Here is a 16,760-nt window from a genome sequence, read left to right as displayed (position 1 = left end):
CACACAGTCTGATTGCCTCTTTTAAGGCTGGAGAAAATGTTCTGCAACTGCCATTGTCATGGGCTTTCCTCTCTTTTCAATTTGGTACCGGTAGAGATGGAACCTGCCCACTGACACCCCTCCTCCTCTCACACTTCTGTGAGTCTGCACTACTATCTGGGATCTGCAGTTCACGCAAGTTTGTGGCCCTGGGCTGCCACTTCCTCCTCCTCTTTGTTCTTCATCTCTGCTTTGCTCTATAGCTTCATGAAACTTTAGAGTATATGATGTAAGACTATAACTTTCAGTGGCCATCAAAATGAACTGGAACTGGAACTAAGGAAGGGTCAACGTTTACAACAAGCATGAGTCATACAGAAATCACCCTCTACCAAGACTGACTCCCAAGCTTCCTACTGTTATTTTACACCTGATTGTTCAAGACAAAATTCTGGGTTTCTTCATGAGCTCCTACCTGCCTCTCTTCCCCACCATACTCCTTTTGCTTTCCACCGAGCTATAGGTTCTCTGTGATTTTATTAATATTAATAGTTATTGGTGCCTTATGCTACTGCAGAGATCTATTAGTGATTAGGCACTTGTGGCACAAAGTTGAGGTCTGGAGTTTGAATCCTCAGGACCACCTGAATATATGTGTCCTGCCTGGCATCAGAAGACAGAGACCGGGACGTCTCAAAACAAACTGGGTAGCAAGAGTAGCTGGATTTGCCAATGAGGTCTGGTTTGATTGACAGACCTTGCCTTATTGAGTAAGATGAAAGAAGGTTGGAGGATCATTCCTGACATACTTGGGCATCCATGTATCCCCACACACATACAAAGATACATTCACACAGGCATGCATATCACAAACAAGCGTGAACATTGATTGATAAAGGGGAACTGTCATGTTGATGCTTTAAGAGAGTTATTTTATTCCTGGAGACAATTTATCACATTTTAAAACATAGAGCAAACAAAAAACTCCCTTGAGGTGAACAGAAGGTACTCAAACGATTCACAGCTAAAATGGGTTTTCTTCCTCCAAATCACAGATAATTTCTCGTGTATTCTGGTTGCATTCATGTGATGCAAATGTCACCAACCCCAAATTAGAAGATGCCATGAAGGAATTCTGCAAACTGCCCCTTCCAGAGAGGTCACACCAGTCCTACCTCATTGGACTCACCCTTCTGCACTATTTAGACATCTACAATTTCACATACAAGGTGAGTACTACTGGTGAACATGTTGGTTTACTGTAAAGAAATTTATCACACATGCTTTCCAATACCACAAAGGATAAGACACAGCTATATAGATTCTGGAGTTATCACATTATTTTAGAGCCAATAAAGATGAGGAAACCCAGCATTATTAATTTTTAGTTTTTCTATCTAAGAACAGAGATAAAACATAACATGTTATTGCCATTGCATAAAATAAAACCCTATTATCATTTCTCATAGTGAATAAGCATTAATTTAGTGCAATGAGAATAAAGATTAAGGGTTGGAGAGATGATTACGTGGTTAAGAACAATAGTGGCTCATTCAAAGGACATGGGTTCAATTCTGCTTGATGATTATCTGTAGTTCCAGTTCTATGGGGTCGGGTGCCTTTTGGCTTCTGCAGGCACTGCACACTGGTCTATAGACATATATGCAAGCAAAACATCTATAAACATAAAAAGATTAAAAATAAAGATTAAAAGAAAGGTTAAAAACTTAAGAAACATTGTTTAAAAAAAAACCCTTGCAAATTTTTTTTAAAGGACATGCTGAAAGGAATTTTTAAGTGTAAAAGTATGCAGAATTCTTTGGGGGATATTTTCAAAATGAAAAAGCTTGCATTTCCTTCGTCAATTTAGTAAGAGACTGTCATTATTTATGATTATTGTTGGCATAGAGCAAAGTGAACACAACTCCAGTGTCATGAACAGATGCTCCAAGAGTTCACTCAATACATGACTGATAGAAAGACACAAACTAATAATTTTAACACATTTGTCCAGCAAAGTCTATGCCTGGATCAAAAGAAAAAATGTTTTTCTCCATCTTAAAAATTAGGAAATCAGCGAGTGAGGGGATAGAAATGTGTCGTGGTTAGTTACGGTTACCCCTATTCTAAGTCTTCACATCATCTTGCTATTGTCCCTGTTATAGTCCCCAAGGAACTATCACACCCCATCCGAACACTCGGTAAGCAACAAAGTGACCCTTTGAGAACATGTCACATTGACCACCACTCTACTTACAAGCTTCCAGTAGTTTTCATTTTTTTTCCATGAAAGTCCTCAATCCTATAACAGAGATTCATGATCTCACATATGGCCTATATGGAGTCATCATCTACTTAGCTATCCTTAGGCCCATGGCTACCATGTGGTATTGTGGTATCGCCCCAAGGCACAGTTCACAGAAAGAGCTGAAGAGCTGGCTCTTCACCCTGACCATTCACTTGAAGCTTATGTCTCTTTCCTTGCTGTCTGTTTTTAGTTACACTCCAAGGATTGTGTATATTTTATTTATTTTTTGCCTTTTATTTTATTAATTTTTTAATTTACAAAGTTTATCTATTAATTTTCTGTTTCCAGTATGTAGATCCCATTAGAGCCTCTTTGTTCATTGACACATTTAGAATACCAAGAGCATGGCATATATACATCTTCTTGCTGAGATCTTAGCAGAGACAGGTGCACATGGTCAGCTCTACAGCTGAATCATGTGAATGTCATGGTGACATTTACGGCCTTGGACACCTCAAAGAGCTTTTCATCCTCATAATCCTCACACTTATTTTCTTGTCTGCCTAGAACCTCCATATTTCTTTTATTCTTATGTTGTTAAATTAATCCATTTGTTACATTTTTTATTAGTTAGTGTAGTGTAGTTAAGAACACTATCTGTTCTTAGAGAAATAGTATATGCTATGCAAGGCACTGTGCAATAGATACTTACCTTTCTGACTTTGAAAATAGCTTATTTGGAGGTTGGAAGGATGGCTAAGCAGTTAACATTTCTATCCTTCTTCTAAGAGATTGTGTGTCTATTTGCAGTTTGTTCAGTCTCAAGTTATGACTTTGTCTTTTTTATCAATTGAATCAATTACACAGTATCTGGTCCGTATATATGGCTTCTTTCCCTTAATATAGTAGTATTTTCAAGTTTTGTTCGTGGTGTAACATGCATTGGCAATTCTTTGTTTTCTTTGTATGCCCATAATATATTGCATTTAAAAAATACATTGTGTTACTGTATTTAGGTGGATTTTTGTTCCCTCACCCCAACTTGGCTGTTCTAAGCAGAGCCCCTATAAATGTTCATGTACTAGACTTTATGTGGATTCCCTTTGCTTGGATGAATATCTAGAAATGGAGTGGCTGGTATGGTAAATTTCCATTTAACTGTTCAGTAGAGTTTCAGAAACATTTTACAAAGAGGCCATTCTGTTTTATAATCTTACAATCAACCACAAGGTACCAGTACCTCCATATAAATCATTCATTCTAATTCTCTTTCCATTAGGTGTTTTTCCCAAGGAAAGATCAAAAGCCAGTAGAAAGGATGATGGAGCTTTTCATAAAGCTGAAAATGATTCTCAATCAGTTGGCTTCCGGCGCACATCCCCTGCTAGACAAAATGAGATCTTTGAAACAAATGCATCTGCCCAGGAGTGTTCCATTAACACAGGTAGAAGAGTCACTCAGTAATGCTCTTCCTGAGAAATTCTTCCTGTCATACTGACTTTTATTTAAGATTGGGTACAATAAATTCAGCTACCAATCTAGCACCTCAAAGACAAAAACTCCATAGAAGAAAGTTCTCACTTCAGCCAAGTTTGGAGCTTAAACCAGTGAGGTTTATCATTCTGTATTTAGGTTTGCCATTCATGCTTTAAAGAAATTATGGAAACTCTGAGCCTTGCCACTTTTTCTTTCTGTGTTGTTTTCTAGAGTACAGGTAGCTCAGGTGACATGGTGACATTAATAACTCTTGGATGTTGTCTCACAGGCCATGTACAGAAGCACCCGAATGAATACTCCAGCAGGGTCTTTCAGTACCATCTCCCAAGCGCTCTGTTCCCAAGGGATTACTACTGAGTACTTGACTGCCATGCTGCCTTCTTCCCAGAAGCCAAAAGGCAACCACACCAAGGATTTTCTAACTTATAAATTAACTAAAGAAGAGATTGCCTCAAAATATGGAATTCCGTTAAATGCTAGTGAGTGTACCTTAAAATAACTGTGATAATTATTCTTAATGACAAGAGCACTACATGTTTTGTTCCCGCTTTTCCTGGTAAACGAAGTAATAATTTCCTCTCAGAATTAAAAATAGAAAACACTTATGCAGCACTTGCTGTGTGTCCCGACTTTTAACTCACATCATCGTCACAGCAGCCCCATGAGGTAATGTCTATCTTGTTGCATCTTAATGAGGGGATGTGAGGCACAAAGATACTGAATAACCTGCCCAAGGTCCCTGAACTTGGAGGTCTCACAGCTATTGGGTTCTCGAAGTGACAGAGTGTACAGTCACAGATCACTTTAACAATAGGTATGTGCACTGAGAAGTGTGTCATTGAGTGACTTACTCATCGTGGGGTCACAGACAAGCCAGACAGCTAGCCATCGCATCAGCGAGTAATGCTACTGTGTAGGACTCCACCTATGCGGCCCGTCACTGATCACAATTGCTGTTAGCCTGCATAGCTCTGTAGTTAGCACCTGTGGGGATAACTATGAATTCTTGCTAGTAGATGATGCAAAATCTTGTTTTAAATTTGCTCATGTCAATATCTTCCCCCAACTTTCTAGCATTAGACATTTATATGGCTTATGGCAGAGGTGTGTGTGTGTGCAGCAAAGCATAACTGTTTAGTGGCATATCTTGATCTATAAACTTTGAGATGCAAAATGTGGTCTGAGGAACTTTTCCAGGTGATATATGTATATTTAGTATAGCAATTGAGTTGACTCGTTCATTCATCTTTTTTCATATTTATATTTTTTCATTCATTCATCTTTTTATTCATCCAACAAAAAGCCATGAATGGCTCTTGTGTATCTGGTACCATCCCAAGAGCAGAGTTTTGTGTATTTAAGTGCTAGTAAAATGGATCTGTTAGAAGCAAGTCTGAAGTATGGTTTGGAATTTTTGTATTTCTTCTTAGCAAAATGCCACCATTTATTCTGGGCTTGCTTACTTCTCATCTGAAAAGTAAAATTGTTACTCTACGTTCTTACTTCAATACCAGATGCCTCATCTGTTACCAACATAGGAAGTGCTAAGACATACATTTTAGGCTAAATGGTCTGGACAAGTTCTCCATAAATAAATAGATTTGGAATGTACCTAGAAATGAATTTTTTGTTTTCTTCTAAATTATAATGATTGATGCAGAGTAAGTGTGCCTGTTAATTGTCTGTTGTTTTGTTTTTATTTCCAGCACCATTTTGCTTCTCCCTTTACAAAGACATCATCAACATGCCTGCTGGACCTGTGATTTGGGCTTTCTTGAAACCAATGTTGTTGGGAAAGATTTTATATGCACCATATAATCCAGCTACAAAGGCCATTATGGAAAAGGTTTGACTGTCACACTCAGTGTTGCTATGTGGGGTACTGTTTCTGTTTTAAAGTAGTCAACTTCTAAATTTATTTTACCCACAATTCTGCCTTATGTATTCTCTGCCATCATCATTGCCCTTGGTTTTTGGAAAATTTTGATAATTCTTTACTTTCTCACTAGATAAGTATTAATGAGGTGGAGTATAGGTTATGACAAGTGAGAGCTCCCAGTGAAGTAAGCCATCTTGACACTTGAGAATGATATTAGATACAGCCAGACCTCACACTTTTCAATATATCTAAGATAATCAAAAAGTTTTCAATTAATGAAATATATATGTATATATATATATATGTATAATTTGAAAAATGGGTGATTATATAACTCATTCAAATAAAAATAGCTCTTAAAGTATAGATTCTTGACTTCATAACTGCCTGTCTTATTTGATATTTCTTATTTATATCAAAGGCACATGGTGAGGAAAACAGTATCATCAGGACCCGTACTTACCATTTTACCACAATTACTTCCCCTCACTTTTAAGTTGGTTTTAAGGGTGGGCATGGTGCTTCATGGTAGAGTTCTTGCCTGATATGCTCAGGACCTTGAATTCTGTGCACAGCACTGAAAAGAAAATACAGCATCAGTAAGGCTGGCTTGAAGACAGACATGCAGAGCACATCTGAAACCCTAGTGCCTTGGAGACTGAGACAGGAGGTTTTGGAGACTGAGACCCTCTCAAAAATGCTTTAAAGTTTTGGATTATACATCCACTCTTTCAAAAACTGCCTTAACATTGCCTGATCATTAAATTACAGTTGACATGAGTCTGGCATTATTTTTGAAGCTGTGTAAAATGAACAGGAGGTTACCACTGAGTGTTGTTGCTTTGAATGTTTGTGGTGTAATACCTTATTCATCTTACTGGGTGTATTGCAGAATTTTGTGTAAATGATGTCACTCACACTGAGTGTAGAACCTCCCTTTTATGCTTGACTCTTGTCTCCATTCTTTCATATGGTAAAATAATTCCTTTAATTCAATAGAACTACCTAAATTATTTTCTTTTTAAATATGCTAAAGAAATGTTTTGTTTTGCTTTGCTTTGCTTTTTAGAGACACAGTTTCTCTGTGGCTTTGGAGGATGTCCTAGAACTAGCTCTTCTAGTTCTAGGATCTAGCTCACAAAGATCCACCTGCCTCTGTCTCCCGAGTGCTGGAATTAAAAGTGTGCACCACCACCACTGGGCTTAAGAAATGTTTTAGTAACACAAAATACACTTACTTCATTCTCAGTTACTGGGGATTCTTTTTATTCTGGTGGATGTTTTGGGGTTTGTGCTAATGTAAGCACTGTGGCCAACAAAACACATGTGCATATCTTTTGACAAATAGATGTTTTACTTCAGTAAGATTCATGTCTAGAATTGGAGAGCTGAAAGATATTTTGTTGCTTTGTTTTAATTTATTTTACTGAGGTAAGATCTCTCTATGTTGCTCATGTTACCTTTGAGAGTTCAGGATCTTCCTGCCTCAGCCTCCCATGTGCTGAGATTACAGGCATGCATCATCATGCTTGACTATATTTCATTTGAATAGCTCTTGTTAGACTGGCTTCCTAAAGGCTGTGGTACATGCTACCAGGGAGAAGAATCAGGACCATTTCTTATTTTGCTATCTAACTTAGAAAATTTAATTTAATAAGAATATTCTTCCCATGTTTGTGAAATCAGGTGCTCTTCAATAGTACAGTGAAGTTTAAAATAGGTAATAATGAAAATTTGTGAGCACCCTGGGGAGGCTTCCATTGTGATTATAGATTCATGTTGGGTAAGCAAGCCTTAAGTTTCCCAGAATTTTTGTAAATGATTTTGATCCTTATATGATATATATCACTTGAAGCTTTGAACACATAGAAAAAGACTGACAATGGCATCTTAAAAACAACTTAACTTTGTAATGCTGCTTTTTATATACCCCAAAGTTGTGTATCACATTGAAATGCATGAAGAATACTAATTGACCAAATCATTCTTGTTTCTTTATTGTTAAGTCCAATGTAACTCTGAGACAGCTGGCGGAATTAAGAGAAAAATCTCAGGAGTGGATGGATAAGTCACCAATCTTCATGAATTCCTTCCACCTGCTAAATCAGACAATTCCAATGCTCCAGGTACTTGATCACTCTGTCACACAACTTACTGGGAGTTACAGTTCTTTGATAATCAACTTTATTATGTGAAGATCATAACTGAGTATCCATATTCAATAGAGTATAATAACCTTCCCTCCAGAGACAGTGTCTGGGACAGAATAGCAGATATATCACTCACATTTATAACTCCTCCCTTCCCTCTAGACCCTCCTGTCTCTCTGCTACCTTAAAGGTGAGAATTCCTACATACTAATGTAACTACTAGTGCTATAACACCTACTTAATGATCATAACTAATATGACATCAATATGTTCAAGCTAGCCTTCTTTAAGTTATTCTTTGGTACTTAATGGATTTAGAATTTCTAAAGTACTAATGTTCTAGAAAGCATGCAGTGTCAGGAGTACCTTAGTTGAGGCGTGTGGCACAGATTGTGCACAGGTACTGTCACAGAGAGGTCTGGGTGAGTGTCTCAGATTCAAAGTCAACGGAAAGAAGCAAAGCACAAACCTAGCAAAAGAAAGTTATAATAAATTGGTGCCTTCCAAATTTAGTTCTCACTCAGCCCCTCCAATGTTCATTCCGGTATAGTTACAGGTTTGACATTACTACTCTGTGCACAGCCTTTTGAAAAGTATGATTTATAATTCTTGTAAGAAAGATGCAGGCTTTTCTGAAAACGTGAAGGAAAATGGTCCAATCACAAACAGAACTCTAGACAACTAAAGAACAAGCAGCAGAACTAGCCTGTTATCTGGAGAAAAGAATTTGTCAGGAATGATAGTAATCATGGTCCTCCTGAGATAGTGGTTTGCTTTGAAAAGAGATGACCCCTATAAAGCCGATGTAGCTCAAGAATACACACACACACACACACACACACACACACACACACACACACACTATGTATACATATATATATGATATGTATTATATATAATGACACACACACACACACTGTCTTTATCACGATACTGAGTAAATTAAGCCCAGAATGAATGATTCGTTTCATATAAGTTTTCAGAAAAATTGTACCCGGAAGTTGCTCTCTTCAATTTGTTTTGACTAACAATCAGTGCAAAGTTAGTTACATTTACAGAGTGAATTAGAAAATAAATATAAAAACCATCAATGTGTTTAATAACTATAAGATGAAGGGCATTCTCCATCACACACCCTCCCCACAATGTACTATTCAGTTTAAGTATTCTACTTTATAGCATGCTCGTTTGTAGCAGGTCTTTTCTAGTGAGTCTCAGATAGCAAAGTTTATTGAATAGAATTTCATTGCATTAAGTATTCTACTAAATGGAGGATTTATCTTTTCTCCTAAAAAATTTTGTTTGTGGAGAGGGAAAAATATAGTTCACACACATTGTTTTATTAGGGAATTTTTGTTGTTGTTGTTGGCTAAAGTGCTGGATTACCAAAGGGCATGAGTTGTACATAATAGTTCCAAAGTAAAGAATTTATTAGAATCCCCATGGCCATCTTCACAGTGAGAATACCAGCTAACTGAAGCATTTTTACTCCAGAAAAGAGTAAATTGCTGTTCTCGATTCTTGAGGAGGAAGTCAGTTTAGTGAATGCACAGGGAGTTTGACATTTGAAGCATTAGTGGATTATGTGGCATTGTGGTACAGTGCTTGTTCCATAGTACTGAGACTCTGGGCTCTGGGTTCAATCATTGGCATGCATGCACACACAGAGACACATATATATGCACACACACACACACACACACACATATACATACACATACACGGATGATGGTAATAGCAGTATTCACTTTGAGGTGTGGTAAAAAAAAAAAAACCTTCATAGTAGTGTCTAGCTCACAGTGAAAAGAGCTAATGTTGACTACAGAAAAACTGTCTGTTAGATTGGAAAATAATAATAGAAACATTAATATTTTAAATAAATTATGTTTTAAATTGTCAGTGTTTCAGTGGATTGCATGCTGGTTTTATTGATGTTTACCCATGGCCATCTAGTTGTTCTTGTTCAATACAGAACGGTATTGTAATAATGGACACTAACATTTCTGATGGGTCATTTGCCCTCACTTCATAGAAAGACAGCTTGGAACCAGAAAGGGGACACTTCACAGCTGGGGATGAGTAACTAGAATACCAAACACTTGTGAGGTCAAATGTCATGAAGTCCTTGTGAGGGTCAGCAGTTGCTTTTATTTATCTCGGGAGAATAAAATAAATCTGGAACCCTGTTATTTATAGTGCATGTTTAAAAGGAAGTAATTTATTAGTGCTGAGAAGAATTCTATTAAATTGAATATTATTCTCTGATGTTAAAAATAATTATGGTCCCCTCAGCGCACTTTTAGAAATCTGAGCAATTTGTGTGGAAGACAAACACTTATTCTTTCAAATCATTGTGTGTGAGGCCACAGCAGATACCTTAATAACACCCAGTGGTGGCTGCCTCATTGTTCCAAGGTTGTGTTTAGAGTGACAATGATTAAATGTGATTTCTTCTCATATTGAAATTGCTTCTTATTATTAATTTCTAGAATACTCTGAGGAACCCCTTTGTGCAAGTTTTTGTAAAGTTCTCCGTGGGACTCGATGCCGTTGAACTCCTGAAGCAGATTGATGACCTTGGTGAGTCACTGTCGTGTAGTAAACTTTCATTTAGTCTGCACATCAGAATTAGGGGAAGCACCCATAAGAGAACTTCCCTTTTCTTCTGTATTTAGTATTTTATTAGTTATTAGAAGAAAAGTGAGACCCTATCCATGTCTACCCATGCTTTCTCTAATTAGAAGAAATGATATGTGAACACTTCCTAATCATGGTTATTTTCAATGATTTTACAGAAAGATACATGGTGTAAATGCAACTTTCACTTTAATCGTAGTAAGGCAGAAGTAAGGCTGCCCATTTTCCCTTTTCTCCCTTCCTTGATAACTCAACGAAAAGTCGGTCCACACAAGTGTGGGAAGGTGAAATGATTTCTGGCAGCACTTAACATTTGGTCTCTGCTGGCCTCAGTATCACCGGGATGCAACTGGAAAAGGCTATAGAGTTAACAAAGGCAAATGTAGAGACTCAAAAGAAAATAAGCCTAAATCAGTATTCAAGGTCAGATCTTCCACTCAGGGTCTTTTAAAAGGAACAAGCTGCAGAGAATCAAAGGCATCTGTCTGAACTTACATATTCCCTCTGCCAAGTCCCCACCTTCAACCTAAAGGATGCAAGACATCTAATTCAGGCTGTCTGATTCACTGTTGCTATGCAACCACAAGGATGAGGAAGGGATTGAGAATATCAGAATTGGCAGCAGCAGAGCAAATACCTTCCTCCTCCCCAGCACCTCTGGGACACAAATGACTTAGGTAGTAAGACAGTGGGGAGGAATTATGTCTATATTTGTATGTAGTCGTCTGATGTATAATAGCATGCATTTGATGATAGTCAACTCAATTTGGTTGAAGAAAGGTATTAGGGGATTTATTTTCTGAAAGTAAATGATAAGTCACTATTTGATAAAAATATCAGGGATAAACTATGAAGTTCTTAAATAGATTTTTATCATCCCTAACTTTTAAAATAGGAGATGAAGCTTAGAATTTAAAACCACATTAAAGTTAAGTACAATAGTGAGCCCAGCACATTTGAAGGCCTGAGTTTGAGGCTCAAAATTAATTACACACACACACACACACACACACACACACACACACACACACATACACACACACACGTAACACACATGCAATACAGACACACCTATGTATATACATATATATGCTTGTCTGTGATGCTTATATTATAACGACATCTGTAAAAGATTATACAGTTAGACCCTAGCACTGTTGCTGCCTCTCTAAAGCATCTCCTTGAGTCTCCAACAGGTCTAGAGACTCCTTCCTTGTTATATTAACTCCCAGTATCTGCTGGAGGCCTCAGTGTTCAACAATAGTATAGCTCTCCCTCACCAGCACCTCCATTAAGTAAAAAATGTACTGAGAAATGTATTTAAGGAGTTGCCTTTTGCGAGGAGCAAGGACTTGCTTTGGATAAGGTAAGGAACCTGTTTAGAAGGATTTATGATAGTCACAGCTCAGTCCTCATGACGAGCAAGTTAATAAAAACTTAATTGGTCAAATGATTTGTTAACTTGTGAGTTCATATTTACCCTTGGTCCCTGCTGCTTTCCTCACAAGGAGTCTTCCAATTGAAGAACAATTGAATTGTCTTTCTTCTGGAGTAATTACTTAAAATTAAATCCTGATCACTTTGTCTAGGTTAATTTAGACATGAATGGAGACGAGACACGTAAGACTTTATTGTTTATTTACCATGGTGGTACCAGGAGTCAAATCCCAGACCTTGTGCATGCAAGGCAAATGCTGTACCACTGAGCTGTGCCCCTAAAATTATCTATTGACAATATAACAAAATTGCAAGTATATAATACACGTCTTTAGGTTTCTTTTTAGTTTGTTTCTGTTTTTGTTTAGTTTTTGTTTTGAGACAGGGTTTCTCTGTGTAGCTTTGGAGCCTTTCCTGGAACTACATCTTGTAAACCAGGCCGGCCTCGAACTCACAGAGATCCACCTGCTTCTGCCTCCCAAGTGCTGGAACTAAAGGTGTGCACCGCTACCATCACCTGGCTTTACCTTCAGGTTTCTTAAATGTTTCTATATTGCAGCTTTTTGCTTTAAAGATTTTGTTTTATTTTATATTACTTGAATGTAAGCATGCCTTTGTGAGAGTATGTGCACTGGTACTGGTACCCACATTGTCTAAAAGAGGGTGTCAGAACACTCTGGATCTGGAGTTTGCTGGTGACTGTGAGCTACCTGATATGGAATCTGGAAACTGAACTCTGGTTTGCAAGTGCTTTTAACAGCTGAGTCATCTCCCCAGCCCTTCTGTTGTCCGGCTTATACTCTGCATAGACTTTCCTTCATTTAAAATTCTTAAACATTGCCGGGCAGTGGTGGTGCACGCCTTTAATCCCAGCACTCAGGAGGCAGAGGCAGGCAGTTCTCTGTAAATTTGAGGCCAGCCTGGTCTACAAGAGTAAGTTCCAGGACAGCCTCCAAAGTCACAGAGAAACCCAGTCTCAAAAAAACAAAGCAACAACAAAATTCTAAAACATTTTTTTTTTGTAAGGAAGCATTTTTGTTTAGTTTATTTAAATCAGTCATAGTTAGCTCACAGTTTATTACCTACATGACATACTTATTTATTTTGTGTGTACAGTATACATATGACATCCTCATTATGTGCATATGGAAATCAAAAACAGCTCTCTCTCCATCTTATTTTTTATTTTTATTTTTATTTATGTATTTATTTATTTATTGAGACAGGGTTGCTCATGAACATGGAGCTTGCCAATTCAGCTAGACTGGCTGGGCAGCAGGCTTCAGGGATTTTCAGTTTCTGCTTCCACCCCACCTGTCAATACAGGCATTGCCGTGCTTGACTCTTACATGGCTGCTGAGCATTCAAACTCAGGGTCCCTCCACTTGCCCGCTAAGTACTTTGTCTGCTGTACCAACTCCCTAGCCTAGCCACTACTTGTATAATTTCTAGGGATATATTCATTCTTAGTCCTTTGTTATTTAAATTGTAGCAGAATATACTTTTGCATTATCTTACATCTCTTTGATCCTGGGTTGACTGCATTTGTAAGTAGCTTAACATTCTCCTCAAGGAATTTCTGTAGAACTGGCATATAGAATAGTAGATATTTTCAAAGAAAATTCTACAGCACCCCCTTATAGTTTAATGAGCTAAAAAAACAAACAAACAAAACAAACAAACAAAAAAAAAACCCAGAATATTTTTTTAATACTTTTGGAATAAGGATGGTAATCTCTGTCTCTGTTTCTGTCTCTGTGTGTGTGTGTCTCTCCCATCCTCCCTCACTCCATCCCTCCCTCTCCTTGCTTCTTTAGACGTTCTCAGGCTGAAGTTAGAGAACAACATTGACATCATTGATCAACTGAACACTCTGTCTTCCCTGACGGTGAACATTTCTTCCTGTGTGCTGTATGACCGCATCCAGGCAGCAGACACTGTGGAGGAGATGGAGATGGTGGCAGAAAAGCTCTACAAAAGCAACGAACTCTTTGGAAGTAAGTGCTGTCCTGTCAGGATTAGAGCATCTGTCTCTACTAAAATGGACCAAATTCCTTCCTTACCACTTTCACCCAGAACTTGAAAATGTAGTCTGCAGGTCAGTACAGATGAGAGCCCTTCATTTAGCCTATTAGCTACATTGTTGAAGTACAAATATCTTATTTCGTTGCAGAAAAATTAAGAATGGAAAACATTCCATTTTAAGTGTGAAGCTAAACCCAGCCTCATTAACAGTCAAGATTACCTACTTAAAATTTGGGGGTGGATAATTTAAACAAGTGGCTTACAGTGATATGTTTAATCTGTCACTTACTTTGTGATTATATTCTTTTTTTCCACTAAAATTAATTTTATTGAAAATAGGTTTTTTTTCCTTTTTTTTCTTAATTTTACATATTGATCCCAGTTCCCTCTCCCTCCTTCCCTCCCTCTCTTCCCCTCTTAACTTCAGCTTTGCCCCTCAAGGTTGACACCTCTTAGAAACCACCCTTCTAAATCAAGAGCCTGGATCCACTGTCCTCTTAGTAACTCAGTTGGCTGACTTCTCCCTAAGTATGCCTTCTGACCAGTGAGTGATGTTGCCCATAAAGTAACTTTTGTGCTGTTGTTGCTGTTTTATTTTTAGGTGTCATTTTTAAGCTTCCATCTAACAGAAGCTCACACAGAAGCTACGACTCTGAAAATATCTCTCTTCCTCCTATCGTAAAATATACTATCCGTATGAGTCTGAAAACTGCACAGACCACAAGGAGCATAAGAACCAAGATTTGGGCCCCGGGGCCTCACAATTCTCCATCACACAACCAGATCTACGGCCGGGCTTTCATTTACTTGCAGGATAGTATTGAAAGAGCAATCATTGAATTACAAACAGGAAGGAACTCACAGGAAGTTGCCGTCCAGGTTCAAGCAGTTCCCTATCCCTGCTTCATGAAAGATAAGTGAGTGGACATGCAGGCCTTGCTAGTGGTCAAACCCCATTTGACAAGTCCCTTATGCCTTGATATATCAAATGGGGAAGATATTCACTGAGCCTTTGCCATATGTTTAGAACCCAAAATGGAGCATGCCTGGATGTTTCCTTAAGAAATGGAAGCATCAGGACCTTGCATTCTTTGTAAGAATAAGATCATGAAGTCCTATATGTAAATTTAAACTCTTTGTTAGACATGAAATCCTTCCCCATGTGTTATTTCATTTGTTCTGCCTCTGTCCCTTTTCCTGGAAGTGGTATCATCATACATAGTTTTCAGATAAAAATGAAATTCAGAGAGCCTGAGTCACTTGACCTAAGATATATGGCTGATCCTGCACTCTGATAACAGTATCTGCATTTTCTAAGCATGAGACCACACCTAAAACACACTCTTGGAAGAAGCTTTACAAGAGTGTTGTTATTAACAAATAGGAGCCCTTACCTAATTCTACAGCCAGAAATTGAAACAAGAATGTACCTGGTCCAAGATAAAATTCATTCAACAAATGTTCTATTATAAACTTTTGCCTTGCCCATTGAAGGGCTGTGAGCATCAGAAACGTGGCCTTCTGGGTACCACCACCATCAGCATCTGGGAAGTTGTTCATAAGCAAATTTCTGTTCTGTCCATACATCATAAATGAGAAGGCTTCAGGTTTGGGCCAGGACTCTGTTTTTATAAAGCTGAAGGGTGTTTGTGCTATACAACCAATTTGAAGAAATGCCAAATAAGGTCTTTCAGGCATTATGACCTGCCACCCAGGAACTCATGTCGTACTGATGGGGCTTTTGAAGGTCCCTTACTTCAGCATATTGTTAAAAAAAAAAAGGGGGGGGCATTTCTGAAACATTTTTGAAGAACCCAAGTTCTTTGTATTTCAAATCAAATGTTCTGGATTTCGTATTATTTAGTTTAGGGAAATTTTGTTTAATATCACTTACAAATGTCCTTAAAAGGTAACATAGTCATTTTTGGCACTGCCACTTTTAGAACAGCATGACAGTCATCATCTAATTTTGAATCTGCCATTCAGATGAGCAAAGTTTGGAGTTTTGTAATTATAACCATATAATGATTTTTTTTTTTTCCTAACCAGAACACACTCAAATGCAATTTAAATGATATGGTTGATTTTTTTCTGACCACCAAGAGCTGTGTTTTCACTCTTGGCCTACCACAGCAAGAAAATGACAGCCCGCTGTTAAGTCAGCTTCCCGCTCCATAAACAGTGGTGCCATATTAATACTTATTCTGAGTTCCCTAATGGGGGTATAGCTTCCACACATGCGGGTGTGTACTTCTTGTGCTCTGCGGTCTTCAGGGTGGCTTTATTTTGTTGATTGGATCCTCTGTCTCATTTCACAGCTTCCTCACCAGTGTCTCCTATTCCCTTCCCATCGTGCTCATGGTCGCCTGGGTTGTATTTATAGCTGCCTTTGTTAAAAAGCTTGTTTATGAGAAGGACCTCCGGCTCCATGAGGTATGTTGATAATCTTTTCTTGTTGTGAATAGGTCCTGATCATAGATCAGCTAATTACTATTACTTGCATTATGCATTCAGACTCAGCCGGCATAGTGTACACCTTGCAAATTAGGGAGAGAGACAAATATTTTGCAGATCACAAAGGTAGCCTTTATTTTGTTTTCTCAAAAGTCACCTGAAAGACATCTAATGAGTACTTCTGAAAAGACAAAAATCAGAATAGTATTGAATAAAATAGGAATATAATTATGATCCTCACAGGAATATTTTCTGGAGTAATTATCTATAGGATGTAAGCTCTAACAAGGTTTATCAGTTTAGACACTGATACTATTAAGACACAAATATGGCTGATGTGGTAACCAAGTGAGCTCCTTGTAGGTATAGACACAGACATGGATACTGGCGTGAGGTTTATTTTGTTTTTCAAGACAAATTCTCTTTCCAATATACTTTCTCTTGCAATTATCTT

General features: G+C 37.9%; 1 protein-coding gene across 1 annotated transcript in view; it reads left to right on the top strand.

Moving 5' to 3' along the window:
* The window catches only part of Abca12 (ATP binding cassette subfamily A member 12), a 158,429-nt gene that overhangs the window by 90,065 nt on the left and 51,604 nt on the right, over positions 1 to 16,760 (top strand). Inside the window, exons 16-24 of the mRNA XM_051190416.1 lie at positions 1,035 to 1,208; positions 3,507 to 3,671; positions 3,993 to 4,203; positions 5,431 to 5,570; positions 7,610 to 7,729; positions 10,243 to 10,333; positions 13,645 to 13,824; positions 14,454 to 14,769; positions 16,171 to 16,285. Of these exons, the coding sequence (XP_051046373.1) occupies positions 1,035 to 1,208; positions 3,507 to 3,671; positions 3,993 to 4,203; positions 5,431 to 5,570; positions 7,610 to 7,729; positions 10,243 to 10,333; positions 13,645 to 13,824; positions 14,454 to 14,769; positions 16,171 to 16,285 (1,512 nt within the window). The remainder of the gene's footprint in view (positions 1 to 1,034; positions 1,209 to 3,506; positions 3,672 to 3,992; positions 4,204 to 5,430; positions 5,571 to 7,609; positions 7,730 to 10,242; positions 10,334 to 13,644; positions 13,825 to 14,453; positions 14,770 to 16,170; positions 16,286 to 16,760) is intronic.

The sequence above is a fragment of the Phodopus roborovskii genome, unplaced genomic scaffold (genome assembly GCF_943737965.1).
Source record: "Phodopus roborovskii unplaced genomic scaffold, PHOROB, whole genome shotgun sequence".
Classification (NCBI taxonomy): Eukaryota; Metazoa; Chordata; class Mammalia; order Rodentia; family Cricetidae; genus Phodopus; species Phodopus roborovskii.
The sequence above is the reverse complement of the archived record's forward strand: the minus strand, read 5'-3'. Positions and strand labels throughout refer to the sequence as shown.